At 39.4% G+C, this 14,401-nt stretch overlaps 2 protein-coding genes across 10 annotated transcripts in view; one reads left to right on the top strand and one right to left on the bottom strand.

The window, feature by feature from the left end:
* LOC134220213 (glucose dehydrogenase [FAD, quinone]) overlaps positions 1 to 6,345 on the bottom strand; it is a 59,576-nt gene extending 53,231 nt beyond the window's left edge. Inside the window, exons 1-2 of the mRNA XM_062699209.1 lie at positions 6,185 to 6,345; positions 5,466 to 6,062 (exon numbers count right to left, since the gene is read on the bottom strand). Of these exons, the coding sequence (XP_062555193.1) occupies positions 5,466 to 5,887 (422 nt within the window). The 5' untranslated portion in view covers positions 5,888 to 6,062; positions 6,185 to 6,345. The remainder of the gene's footprint in view (positions 1 to 5,465; positions 6,063 to 6,184) is intronic.
* The window catches only part of LOC134223873 (flotillin-2), a 619,172-nt gene that overhangs the window by 468,218 nt on the left and 136,553 nt on the right, over positions 1 to 14,401 (top strand). The gene's annotated exons all lie outside the window — the stretch shown is intronic.

Below are 14,401 nucleotides of genomic sequence, written 5' to 3'. Positions count from 1 at the left end.
GTTTTATTGATTTTTTCCATTTTATTATTTATTTTTTATTATCCCCCCCCCCCTTGACCTTCCAGAGACCAGTAGGACATAATTAAATTTAAATATTTGTAACGGCCTTATTAAAACGATTAAATCCTTTTCAAATGTACACAAGCGCATACCACTGTTTCCTTGTTTTTATTAAGTATTTCATTAAGCGATTGATTATGGGAGTAGTTCAAATCCACATGTAAAAGCTGAATAATTTCTTCAATATTCTTTCCTCACTGCTATTTAATATTACAAAAACAAAAAATTAACTAATCTGCTCCACACGGCATGGGTATCGAGCTTCATGACTTTCACGTAACTGTTTGAAAACGATGCTTTCAATTTTTTTTTTCTTCTCGTATTTATCTGGACTTTTGAAACCGAATCCTGAATCCTGAAATCCGGAATTGCAGCCAAAACTCAAAATAGCATGCTGATGTTAAAACAAATATTCTTTGTCTTTTTCAATACTACACAACGTATATCTCACCCATAGACCAACCCATTGTTCTATTTTTTTACACTGGAGTCGGTTTTTACGCAGGGGATGCGTTCAGCGTAATAAAAAATGATTAAATATCAAAACCACGTAAATCCTGAAAAACGCGTAAAAAAACCCATTATTCCCAAATCGTGTAAAAATATATACATATCTTTTTGCAATTTTCAAGTGTTTTCCGAATTATAAAAAAAAATGAAAAAAAAAACTTTTTTTTAACACGCGTTAAAACGCATAAATACCGAAAATTGCGTAAAAAACTGCGTAAATTCCATCATCCGCGTAAAAAACCGCCTAACCCTTCCGTTACCAAACCCCCTTTTGAAATCAAAATAAAAATCTTTTTGGCTGTAAATTTTTTGTCTTTCAACATATTTTATTACAACTTTCACCAAAAAAAGCGGAATTTATTCAAGTTGGCCACTTGGTTCCGGAGTTATTTCGGAAAGTTTTACCGAGTAACGATTTCGAAGTTCAATTTTGAGAAATAAGTAAAACCCATAATGCTCTCATCAAACTTCTTGATTTCAAAAATTTTGGCAATCTTTGGTAGCTTCCCAGTCAACACAAAATCATATATGGTGCAACAAAAGATGCTAAAGTGGAGGCGATATACGATGTACTAGGTGATGTACCTATATGGTCTCCACTTTAGCATCTTATGTGACATCATATACGATCTTGTGTTGACTGGGTTTGTACACTAATTGGAACCGGATTTTACCAAATACCGGTTCAAAATTCAATCTAGGGAAATAAGTAAAACTTATCATGCGATACATCAAACTTTATGATTTAAAAAATGATGGCATTCTGTGGTAGTTTTATACTCCCTGGGCCATACTTGAACCGATTGTGCAAAGTTCAATCTTTAAAAATAAGTAAAACCCATCATGCGGCAATCAAAAACCAAGATTTCAAGTTATGGCAATCTATGATTCTGAACAATTCTAATCGGTCCAGGAAGTACAAAACTATCATTACAATGCCACTACTATTGAAATCATGAAGTTTGTTATACCTCATGCTGAAATTTGAGTATTTTCCAATATTGATCCAATATTGACTTGAAAAATTTCATAGAATGCCATAACTTTTAAAATCATAAAGTTTAAAATGTCACATGATGAGGTTTGCTTATTTTCAAAAATTGAACCTTAAATCGGTACTCGCTGAATCTGTTTATCTCTTCCAATCGGTTCAAATGTGGACCATAAAGTACAAAACTACCATAGAATGTCATAACTTTTGAAATCGTGAACTTGTATATGCCGCATAATGGTTTTTTTTATGGGATTTACTCTCCGAACAGTACAAAACCAAATATCTCGGATCGCGCGACCTCTTAGCTTGCTAATCAAAATACGATCAATCGCGTAATCAGCACAGAAATAAATACTCGGACCTCGCGAAAATTATGCGTTCGATTACCTATTCGACCGCACAGAATGATACCAACACCCGGATCCGCATCCGATACGTAACATGTTCAATTACTAAATTTCTTATATTGCCAATGTAGCTCAATGGGAAGCGTTGTGGAACGATTTCCCACAAAAGTTACTGTTTTCATAGTAGATTTCATATTATCTCGAAACTCAAATTACAACCAAATTTGCTAATCATTTAAGATGGGTATTAAAATAGCGAATGAACCACGAGTTGCAACAGCTGTTGGGTGAACCACTCATCGCTCACACCACGAAATCGGAAGAATTACTGCACAGGCCACTCCGGCCTTAGTATGAGAAATGATAATATGTAATAACTGTTTCGGCCAAACGCCCAAAACCGCCTTTAGACAGAGTACTTTGAAAATGTTTGGTAATTTTCAAACGTTCAGAATTCTAAAAGTTTTTGGTAAATAATAGAAACTTCCATGCAGGCATGAAGACGAACTTTTCGGGATGCAATATTGTCCCACCTCGCGTTTTCAAGGGCATCACTATCAACGCTGAAGCAACGGGCAGCTATTATCTTTTAATTCTAAACCCAACCGGTGGTTGTTTGATTTTCTAGCAATTATATATAAGAACCTACCAAAACCTGTTTAAGAATTGGGCATCCGTAGGCCTGGGAAAGATCCTTCCTGCCTCAAGAGCTATCGTCCCATCAGCCTTCTCTCAGGATTATTTAAGCTATTCGAAAAAGATATTCATACCTATCAAAAATCTCAACATCTTGCTCGAGGAACAGTTTGGTTTCTGACGCGGCCGGTCAACCGTACACCAACTGACGCGAGTTACCAACGTCCTCAGATGGAACAAGTTTATCTCAAAAACATCCGCCATGGCCTTACTCGATGTTGAGAAGGCATTCGACAATGTATGGCATAATGGCCTGGGGTACAAACAACAAAGGTACAATCTTCCTGGTGGAAATCATCAACAATTACCTGTCGGCAAGGACATTCCGGGTCTCAATCAGCGAAGCGAGTTCCAATGCGCACATCATCGTCGCAGGTATCCCCCAGGGCAGTATCCTTGGGACTCTGCTTTTCAATCGGTTCACCTCCGACATGCCAGAACCTCCAGAAGGTGGCATTCTACCTCTGTTCGCAGATGACGCCTCCATCGTCTACAACGGTAGAGTGATCAGAGCGCTAGTGGCAAACTTCCAACGAGGCCTGGATGCCCTGACAGAGTACTTCACAAGTTTGAAGATCTGTATCAACGTGGCCAAGACCCAGGTCATCATTTCCCCCACTCTAAATCCCCTAAACATGTTCCGCCTGGGACTGTAAAATCATTCTCAATGACACGACTGTGGAATGGGCCAATGAGGCCGACTACCTTGGCCTGACCCTTGACAGCAAGCTTATTTTTAGGCAACATGTTGATAAAACGGTGACAAAGTGTAACATTTTTTTGAAGCTACTGTACCCTTTAATCAATCGTCAGTCGTCATTGTCACAGAAAAATAGGCTTGCGGTCTACAAGCGAATCACCATCCCGTGATCGAATACGGCATGCCGGTCTGGGAGATTGGCGCTAAAACTCACCATCTCAAATTAAAACGGGTCCAAAACAAATTCCTGCGGATGATAATGAAAACCCTCAGGACACACTCAGGACAAGAACATCTGAGGTCCACCGTCTTGCCGGGATCAAAACATTACATAAATGCTTTGGTGAATGTAAAGATCGGTTTAGGGTCTGTTGCGCCTTTTCGGATCAGCCACCAGGGATTAGGGCGCTTTTTCCAATTTAGGTTATCAAATTCTTATGTATATAATAATGTAAATAGTTAGATAGGTTATCAAATTTTGAAATTAGCTAATGCCTTCTCAATCCTAAAATGTAACATTGAAACCCAAATCATATAATTATCTAAACAAAAGAGAGAAATAGGAAAAACCAGAGTCTATTATATAGAGTTGCGCAAAGAGGATCTTCTTACTCTTATTCTGAATGATGTTCTTGTTATTATGTTGAAAACTTTCATTTTTGTTCAACCCTTCAAGTGACTTCACGGAGTGATCACTTCTAAAGCTTTTTAATTCGATAACCAAAGTCACCTACAGAGTGCAAACACGTGAGTTTCTTGTTGCAACTTTATTGGGGGATGTATTGAAGTTTTTTGAAGCTGTTTCTAGAACAAATCTAATACATTTCAATTCATGAGTTTTAATTCGCCATAATAATCATCAGGCGATAACAATACTTCCGCCTTACCAACAATCTTTTGTTTACTTTGCTCGATAGGTAGACGGTTTGACAGTTCAATAGGTAGATTTGGCTTCACTCTTTGCGTAACTCTATATATAATAGACTCTGGAAAAAAACAACAGATGAAGGGTCAGATGGCCAACCACTTAAACTGAAACACTACTATATAAACACAAAAAATTAAAATAAATTAAATTAAAGTTGAATAAAGCATAAAAGCGAAAATGCTAGATTCTTACACAAATATTCTATGAGACCTTACAATTTTGCAAGCTCTACTAACAATATTTGTTTATGAGCTTACATTTTTTGTATAAGAATCTAACAATTTCACATATGCCCGATTCTTATACAGGTTTTGATAGGTTCTTATATAGAATTGTTAAAAATTTAACAGTAGCTGGTTGGGTGTATGATTGCTGTGATGCAGCAAAGCCAAACTAAAAAGAAGACAGTTATTCGTTGCTTGGCGGTTGGTGTCTCTGAAAATGCGAGGTAAAATTTATTTGGATTCTGGACAATTTCATCTTAATAGTAATTGACAATTAAGTTGAAAAATTATACAAATTAAAAAAAATGGATTGCGAAATGAGTTGTTTTTTGTTCCAAATAGACGTTGGAATCAAATTGGACGTTATTTTCATTAGTTTTATCACCTATAACAGGAATTAGGCCATGAACGTAAGAACCTGTTGAGTCAGTATCGCTGTTTCTGGAAGAAAATAATGTTTTCTTTCAATATCGACATTTGAAGAAAAAAAAGTTTTGTCAATAACTCCACAATGGCCATCAATCCAATTAATAATAGCATCAAAGGCAATACAAAAATTTGTTGTTCCTTATTTCGCTCTTAAGTACAATCAAATAGGTCCATCGCATGCCCTATAACTTATTATTGAGTTAAATTGTTACAAAAAAAAAACAAAACAAAAAAAATCAAAAAGAAAAAAAAACCGGAATAATCCACCTACCGTTGGTTGTAGTAGCTTTCTCGTACATCATCAAAATTAGATAAAACACCTTAGAGAGGTTGAAATAGCACTCACATGTCTCACATTTTTTGAACACATACACATACATACACCACATCAATTTGTCGAGCCGATAATTGCATGGGTCTCCGAGCCTTCTTTTAAAAGATCGGTTTTGGAGTGATCCTTTAGCATTTCCGTATACTTAGTATACAAGAAAGGCAAAGAAATGGATAAAATACAAAATCAAATAATTTTACTGCCACATAGTGCAAATATCTAAAACTATATAGTCAAACAACTCACCTGTACTTCCAATCAAGCTTGCTTTTATGCAAGTATAGCGATAATATTGGCACATCTGAAATTTCCGTTTCGTGACCCCCGGCTTCAAGTAGCAGCACCTTCCAATCACCAATCTCCGATAGTCTGGATGCCACAACGGCTCCCGCTGACCCAGCTCCGACAACAATGAAATCATACTCTCGATCAACCTGCTTCACGTTGAATGGTCGATTCTCCGGATCGAAAAGATCATAGTTATAATACGCCAACGATGCGATCAGTATCGGTATGATTGCCAATTTCCCCACCCCTATAATTGCAGTCGCAGTCTTGATAGCTGCTGCAACAGTGGTTGTAACTACAGTTACAGCTGGAGCAGCCTTTAATGCAGATCCTCCCAGCAGGGGGACAAGTTTGATGAACGGAATTCCCGGTATAACCATGATGTGCGTCTTCGCAATGACTCGGCCACTATAAATATGTTAGATTTATTCCCGACTTTCTTTGCACTGACTGAAAGCTGCCAGCAGCACACTTCATTCAAATCTCAACAAACTCACTGTAACCATTTTCACTCTTTTTCTAATCTATCTGGATCACAGAAGCAGAAGAAAAATGCTGCAAGAAACAGTTGCCCATATATCGTAGGGGTTGGAATAGAAATAAAACACGCAACAAATAAACCAATACTGAAAAATAACACAATTCGCCCCTAAAGGCCACTTTAGCGAATCGCCTACCACGAAGTCAAGCGTGGATCTTTGCCAAAGATCGCCGCGCAAAAATTATGCAACCGATTCACTACACACTACAGGATTCCGAGGGGTCCACATGGGCAAGCGAGTGCGCGCGGCTGCGAATCCAACCGTACGTATTCACGACACGGCGTGCGGGATAGGAATGAAGTTGCAAGAAGGCCCAAACCTAGATCCGAGGCGCGCCGCCGCCAGTTGTTAACACTTTTCTGTGCCCCAACAGCTGCGACCAGCCAAACGTGCGGAGAGCGCACCTTACTTGAGCTAAGCGAACATAAGAGAGAGTTTGGTTTTTTCAAAACTTACTTTTTGCTTCACAAACTTGAGGGATCTGGGTAGTTTGGGTTCATATTCAAAAGTTCTCAGAGAAAAACAGCAAACAGATGGTCATATGAATTATTTCTAGTCGTATGAACGAAAGCATTGCTTTATTATGTTAACGCAAGTGTTAATATATAAATCAATCTTTTTCATCTGGTATCTATTTTTTCGGGAACGGCCAACGATGGAGATGTTCAATTCGTTGTTTACCGATCGTTTGTTACACCTGATCATTTTATGAGCGGCACTAAACGTTCGATCGCGCATGGTCAAGTGTCAGCTTTCAGTCACGTCCTCGATCATAATCGTTGCCATGGTAAATTGAAAATCGCATGGTAAATCGAATCCTATTCCACGAACCGCAGCACATTCAACCTTACTTATGCTTCTATTAGGAAAACAAGAAATTACATAAAATAAAATTGCAAAGCTTTATCACTACCCTGATTAACGAATAGTGCAAGCAATGACGGCGCAGCGAAGGAATTAGCAGGGCATCAGAGGCCAGCATGAAGCATTAAATTCGATTATAGCAGCCAACACTGCACTGTATCAAGATTGAACGCTACCGGCGTTTCTTGGGGGCTGCTAGGTGCTACATGACCTTTGATTCAGCTTAGTAGTAGTTATTAAATTGACTTTAATATATGGTGTAGATATTTCTATTTCTTTTTTGTTTTGATTTCAACTTGGTTGCACTTACTAACTTTTTATCCAGTGCTAACAGTTTTAAATGTATGCCTATGTTTTTTTTATTGCATTTCCACCACTACTGTTCTGGTATTGATTGACATTGCCATTGGTCATTAAGCGAATCGACTGTAAATGATTCATGGTCTGTTGATTCTTTCTCTATAGATATGACCTTTAATGTAGCTAATCTCATTATTCGGAATGACACATCTTCAAGGCATTGCAAAATTTCCCGTTTTTTTTTTATTTTTGTCATCGCAACTTCAAGCAGGTTGCTTACTGCGAGGATGCAAGCCATGATTTATCTCTTTTGGTAGTAGAGCATTTACCAACACACACAAAAATATATGCTTCGGGGGAAAATGCATCCTAAATGTTATCGACTGAGTAGGATTCGATAAATCCAGCCACCTTCAGCATTGTCTGTTATGTGGCATCGGATCTAGCATCTTACCACTGAGCTACTGAAGACCTCTGTTTTGTGTCGTTGTTCATTCACTATCATACAATTATTGACATGTGATTCATCACTGTCGATGAGCTAATCGTTAGCTAAGACAAAATACATGGCAAAATCATGCAATAATTGTGTTTACTTTCAAACATATTCAGTAGGTCTAAAATAAGGTCATCATATGCCATTACAGAATTCGAACAACTTTTTCGTTCAAGAAGGCCGAAGAAAGAGAAACCGGATTATTGATCGTTGGATAGTTCTGCGCAGCTAGCCGGTTTCAAGTTGCATGCTTACGGTGCAGCAGACCAGTTGCATCCAAACTAAACGGTACGTTAGTTCATATGATTGCTAGGGTTGTAACCCAGCCGCTAAGAATGGTCGAATGGTGCAATCCTTTCTGTGTTTACATGCACCCATACCGAGACGCTATATCGCTAAAAGATTTTAAGCAATAGTGTGCAAGTACCTACTCTTGGAGGTCTCTCATGGCTCGTGATATGGCCCATAAAATAAGTAATACTCACTTGCTCTCTCACCCACCGTCTGTTAGTGGGACAGTTCATTATTGGTGGCTTGACTGGTTACAATTGAATCAAGGACGTTTGAGATTTTTTACCGCTTAACCTGTAGTAATCTACCATGCGACGAAAAGAGATCGTTCATATATCCATTCATAATAAAATATGCAACGGTTTTTTTTAAAGCTCTGGTGACTACCTGACATGGTTCAGGTAGCTGTGTCTGTTGGACATATAAGCATGAGTTTGATGCAGATGATGAACGTGATATTGTAGTCATGGGTAGCTGCATTCAAGGTCTTATTAGGATTGTCAAACAAAGAAATGAAACTCAGCACACTTTTTTTAATTGTCGTTATTTGACATTCACTTATTACTCTACCGAGGGAACCAACTTGCAAAATTAATTTAAAATTTGGGGATTATAATCATCTGTCCATACTCATTTTGAAGCTTATGGCTATTATAAAACTTATTTAATGAATTATTGGGAATGGCTGATTTTCTACCAGCCGCTTCCACATCCAGGCGCTATCGTATATGCGCAAATAGCCACCATGAGTTAACCGCCAGAAATTTGTATGGCGAAAGAAATCTAACGCGGGTTTTCTCAAAAATGTGAACTTTTCAAACTATTTGGTACCGGTTATGAAGGATCGTGTTACCAAATATTTTTTCGATTAAGGTGCTCAGTTTTAAGAAATCGAACCTTAGATGGCTTTCGCCATACTGATTTCAGAAAGTTAACTCCTAGTGTACCGCTGTAAGCACGTTCAAAGCAGGCGATACATTGGCACTACATACTTATCCACGTAGTTGATCTTAATGAATCGCCTGCTCTGAGCGTACTTACAGCGGCACACTAAGAGTTAACTTTTGGAAATCAGTATGGCGAAAGGCATCTAATGTTTAATATCTCGAAAATAAGCACCTATATCGAAAAAAATATTTGGTAGGTGTAGTAGCGGACACCTTCCTACATGACCAAATAGTTTTTTCTTGAAAAGTTCCTACTGTTGAGAAAACCCGAGTTAGATGTCTTTCGCCATACAAACTTCAGGTGGTTAACTCATGCTGACTATTTTTACATATACGATAGCGCATGGATACGGCAGCGGCGGGTAGGAAACCAACCACTGTATGTGATTCATTATTTATATTTTGATATTTAAAGCTCATGTTTCATGTGCCATTGACTTTCTTTTGCTCTTTGCTAAACAATAGACTTGGTTGAATTGTGCCGTCACGACCTCTGGATCAAAATAACACTATGAAATCGGTAAGCAGATCAAGAGATCGACCCTTCCTTTCCTGTACGGGTGTGCCACTGCGACCAGTTATTAGATCTATTGTAGCATTTCCCGTATCCTTAGTGTTTAAGCGCATGTCGAATTACTCCATTACTATTAAGAAGCAATGAAGTATCGGTTTCGATACAGTTCTTGTTTTGTTTTCCCAAGAGTACATTACACGGTCCCGCTATTTAGACCCTTCACAGAAAGCGATCTCATTGAAAGCACGGCCCTTATCAAATCATTCCTTGGGAAAACAGAACAGTAATACTGTTAATTGACCAATGGCCATGCATCGGAGCCCTAGCTGCATCCTTGTTAAGCTTTTAGAATATCACCAGTAAAGCTACAAACCCTGGATTTAGCTCTATATACAGGACCATTTCAATCTAGAGAAGTTGTTCGGTAACAAGAATTTTCGTGTGCTCCTCGAACTACCATTGTTTACCAGTTCATGAAGAGTTAGTACATCCATAGAACCCTAACTCAAACTTTTTCCAGCAGTTAGTTCAGCCTAGGTCGATGGGCCCTGGGTTTAAAACTAATTGCTATAAAAGCTGTTTCCGCTGCATACAATGTAGCCTCAAACAAGAAGAATTTGAGTGTTTCAACCATGTGCAGGGTAGAGTTAATTCTGTTATAATTCAAAAACTGCAATTGGTGGAGGGAGAGGACTAAATTCGATGAAAAATACCACAACTTATTGTCCTAGCTTGAAAAATTGATTAAGCTAGGGCTCGGTTTGGTAGATCTTACACCGTAAAACACTACGCAAAAAAGATCTACCAGCTTTACGGGATATGATCGACCCTTACCTATTTCATCTTCTGTATATCTAAAAATGAAGTGGTCTGTGTTCGTCCGTATCCGCACAATTCGAAAAAGGTTCATTCCTTCAGCAAATATGTTCGCTATAGTTTTCGACGGGTTTATATGATATTCTCTTATGTGAAAATTGCGAATAAAGTTGAGTAAATCGTTTAAAACTGAAATTAATATTCGTATGGAAATTTCGCATGGACAATTCAAAACGTGCATTTTACCTACTGTGTAGGACAACTAGTATAAAATAATTTTGTTGACTATACAGCGGGAATTGACTATGTTCAAAGGTTTGACGACACCTTCCCTAGCCATTGCGAGTTGACGGGCTCACCTGGGAAGGATGAAACGATACCATTAAGGTATCGATACTTCTACTTTAAATTAAAGTAGTATCGTATTCGATTTTCACTAAGTTCGTCCAGTTATTTGGTTTCGCCGACGACATAGATATTATGGCACGTAACTATGAGATTATGGAGAAAGCCTTAACCAGACTGAAGGGTGAAGCTAACCGGTTTGGAATAGTCATCAACACGTCGAAAACGAAGTACATGCTAGGAAGAGGTTCAAGAGAAGACAACGACCACCACGAGTTTGTATCGGTGGTGACGAAATCGAGGTGCTCGCAGAATTCGTGTACTTGGGCTCACTGGTGACTGCCGAAAACGATACCAGCAGATAAATTCGGAGACGCATCGTGACTGGAAACCGTACATACATTGGACGGAGCGTTTTGCAAAGTCGAATAGAGTTCGCCGCCTTTCCATTCATAATTGTTCATCGATACAATAATTCATTTATTTCGAGAGTGTATTGAAAGTTGTTAAAAAGGCAAAATGAACTAAATTTAAATAATTGTTACTTTTAATCCTTACATTGCAATAATGTTATTAGTTCCGATTATATTTCAATTATGTTCACATACCAGAGGATGCATGATTTTATGACAATTTTGCATGAATTCCATGTACATATTGCATTAGGCTGAAGCCCATGTACAGATTGCATTAAGTCAATATAGCAAGCCATTGCATTTGGTCCTGGTCACGAGAGAAAAGAACTAGGTATGTGTTTGTGTCTACATAGAATCTATTTTTAAATTCCCATCGACGAACGATTCATTGTATACTTCGCCAATTTTTATTAAAGAAAAAAAGAAGAAGATAATTGAACCTAAGCCGTCCATCAAGCCTAGCGCTATTTGACTGATGCGCTAGCCATCTGGACTATAGATCAGACAAGAGAAGCAGTGATAGAAGACTATCATAATCCTCGTTTTGTATTATATGAATGTGATAATTATCAAATATTCACAAATAGAAGGGTAATAGAGCTATATCAAAGGGGACGAAATTGGTACACTGTTGATCTACGTCCTTTTCCGCCATCAAGTTGAACGGAGTCGTGATGATTCTTTGAGTCGAAGTTATACTGCTGTACACGATGCATATATTTGCTGCTGGATGAACCATTGAGAGTCGTTTAGATGTATTGATCGACACAAAATAAACCGATTTAATGCAATGAGCTGGAGTAACAAATATAACATCCTCTGAGCGGTTTACTTGCGAGATTTGATACACAGTGCTTAATGCGAAGAATGTCACAACTTTTTGTTTTGGGTGTAGATGCGAATCTCTTCCTTCACATCACCTTCTTCTATTTTAAGGTGATTATACAATTGAGCCCGTGGTAAATTTCAAATGCACCACATGTTTTTCTTCTCTCATTTTGAAAAGTCCGAATCTGGTGTGATAAGTGTCGTCTTCTTCTTATTGGCATTACATCCCCACAGTGGGACAGAGCCGCCTCGCAGCCTAGTGTTCATTCAGCACTTCCACAGTTATTAACTGCAAGGTTTCTAAGCCAAGTTACCATTTTTGCATTCGTATATCATGAGGCTAACACGATGATACTTTTATGCCCAGGGAAGTCGACACAATTTCCAATCCGAAAATTGCCTAGACCGGCACCGGGAATCGAACCCAGCCAACCTCAGTCTTCATTCCGTGCCGATAGTTCGAACGAGCCAGACGTGTGTGCTGTGTCTCATCGCGGATTGTGTTCGGTAGTGCGAGTTGTATTGTGTGGTGCTATTCCTACCTACGGATCCAAGGCGATCGCTGTCGGCGAGTGAAGTAGCTGCTTCTGGCGACGCCAGTGAAGCAGGCTATTGTTACTGCTGCTACCTACAGCAGCAGGGGCAGATAAGTAGAAACGTTTTTATTGTTCTCCCATCTGCTTGATTCGGAGTGGGACTGATAGAATAAATAAAATTAGTTTTTTTTAAGTTTTTTTTCTGATTAGCTATTAGTCTTAAGTTAACATAAGCAAAATCATCCTTCCACCTTGCGGGGTGAGAATGGAGACAGAGACTGTGGAAGGCAATGGGCCTCCAAAAGATGCAGGGCGCACACGATTGTACCATGCGGCTTCGCCTGGGCCTTGGGTTGTTTACTTTCGGCAGAAAGTGAAGAGCCTAGATTTTCTGGGCATAAAACGAGATTTGACGCGTCGTTTTACGAAGCTTGAATTCAGCCAAATCAACAGGAACAAACTACGCATCACCGCACCTACATACCAGGTGGCGAATGAAATTGCTGGCGACAGGGCGTACAATGTTGAATATTTAGTTGATGTGCCCTCGCGGGAGGTCGAGATAGAAGGCGTAATCAACGCAGCGAGCTTGACTTGCAAGGATGTGCTTGCAGGGAAAGGTCGCCTAAAGAACGCCCTGCAATCTACCGTGGATATTCTGGACTGCAAGGAATTGCATTCAGCAGCCACGGTAGATGGCAAAAAGGTTTATTCCAAGTCAGGCTCGCTTCGGGTGACATTCGCCGGTTCGATGCTCCCAAAGTATGTCGATATAGAAAATATGTTGTTTCCGGTGCGTCTTTTTGTGCCAAGGGTATTTAATTGTACCAACTGCAAACAGCTTGGTCACACTGCCGAGTTTTGTGACAACAAACCACGTTGTGGCAAATGCTCAGAAAGACATCGGGAGGAGTTCTGCCAGCAACAAGCAACAAAATGTGCTTATTGTGGTTTGAATCCTCCCCATGGTTTGCAAGAATGCCCGGTGTACAAAAAGCGCACCCAAAAAGTGAAGCGCTCGTTGGTACAGCGCTCCAAGCAGTCGTATGCGGAAATGGTTAGGTCGCAAGACACATCCGCCACAGCCACTGCATCGACTGCTGTTTCAGCCACCGTTCGTGTAAGTGATTATTATGATTCCATATCAATTGACGAATTGGACTCTGACGCAGCCGACATGAATGATTCTGCGGAGGTACACGTGCCCGAAAAGAGGAAGCAACCGTCTTCCCCGGGATCGCGCCGTAAGAGAACAAAAGTCATCCATAAAAGCTTGCCAAAATCTGAAGGTAATGGGGGTTTATTTAAAATCCCGAAGCAATCTGTCCCTACTGCTTCTTTTGATCCTAGTTGCAGTAAGACATTCCCGCCATTGCCTAAATCCGATGTTTCGAAGAAACATCCGGCTAGGAGAATCAACGAAAGAAAAAAACAAATTCGCACTTCTAGAAAAAGTATTCCGTCCAAGCGAGGATTGATCTCCTTTAAGGACCTTGTGGACCGTTTTTTGAACTTGTTCAATATTCCGAATTCATTGAGGCCAATCATTGACCTCTTTATTCCAACAGTTGAAAGTTATCTGAAGCAATTGACTGTTTCATGGCCCCTTCTTGCAGGAATTGTATCTTTCGATGGATAATACGGCCAATACCCAAGATACAATCACTGTGCTGCAGTGGAACTGTCACAGTCTGAAAAATAAATTAGACGTGTTCAAGTTTTTGATTCGCAATTCCGATTGCGATATATTTGCACTCTGTGAAACATGGCTTTCTTCTGAAGATGAAATCAACTTCCACGATTTTAACATTATTCGCCAAGATCGGGATGATCATTATGGTGGCGTTCTTTTGGGGATCAAAAAATGCTACTCCTTCTACAGAATTCCCATTCCGACTGATCCCGGCTTAGAAATCGTCGCATGCCAAGTAAATGTGAAGAATAAAGATCTTTGCATAGCTTCAGTGTACATTCCTCCAAATGCCTCTATTAATCGTCG

The sequence above is a fragment of the Armigeres subalbatus genome, chromosome 3 (genome assembly GCF_024139115.2).
Source record: "Armigeres subalbatus isolate Guangzhou_Male chromosome 3, GZ_Asu_2, whole genome shotgun sequence".
Classification (NCBI taxonomy): Eukaryota; Metazoa; Arthropoda; class Insecta; order Diptera; family Culicidae; genus Armigeres; species Armigeres subalbatus.
Note: the sequence above shows the minus strand (reverse complement) of the source record. Positions and strands in the feature narration are given on the sequence as shown.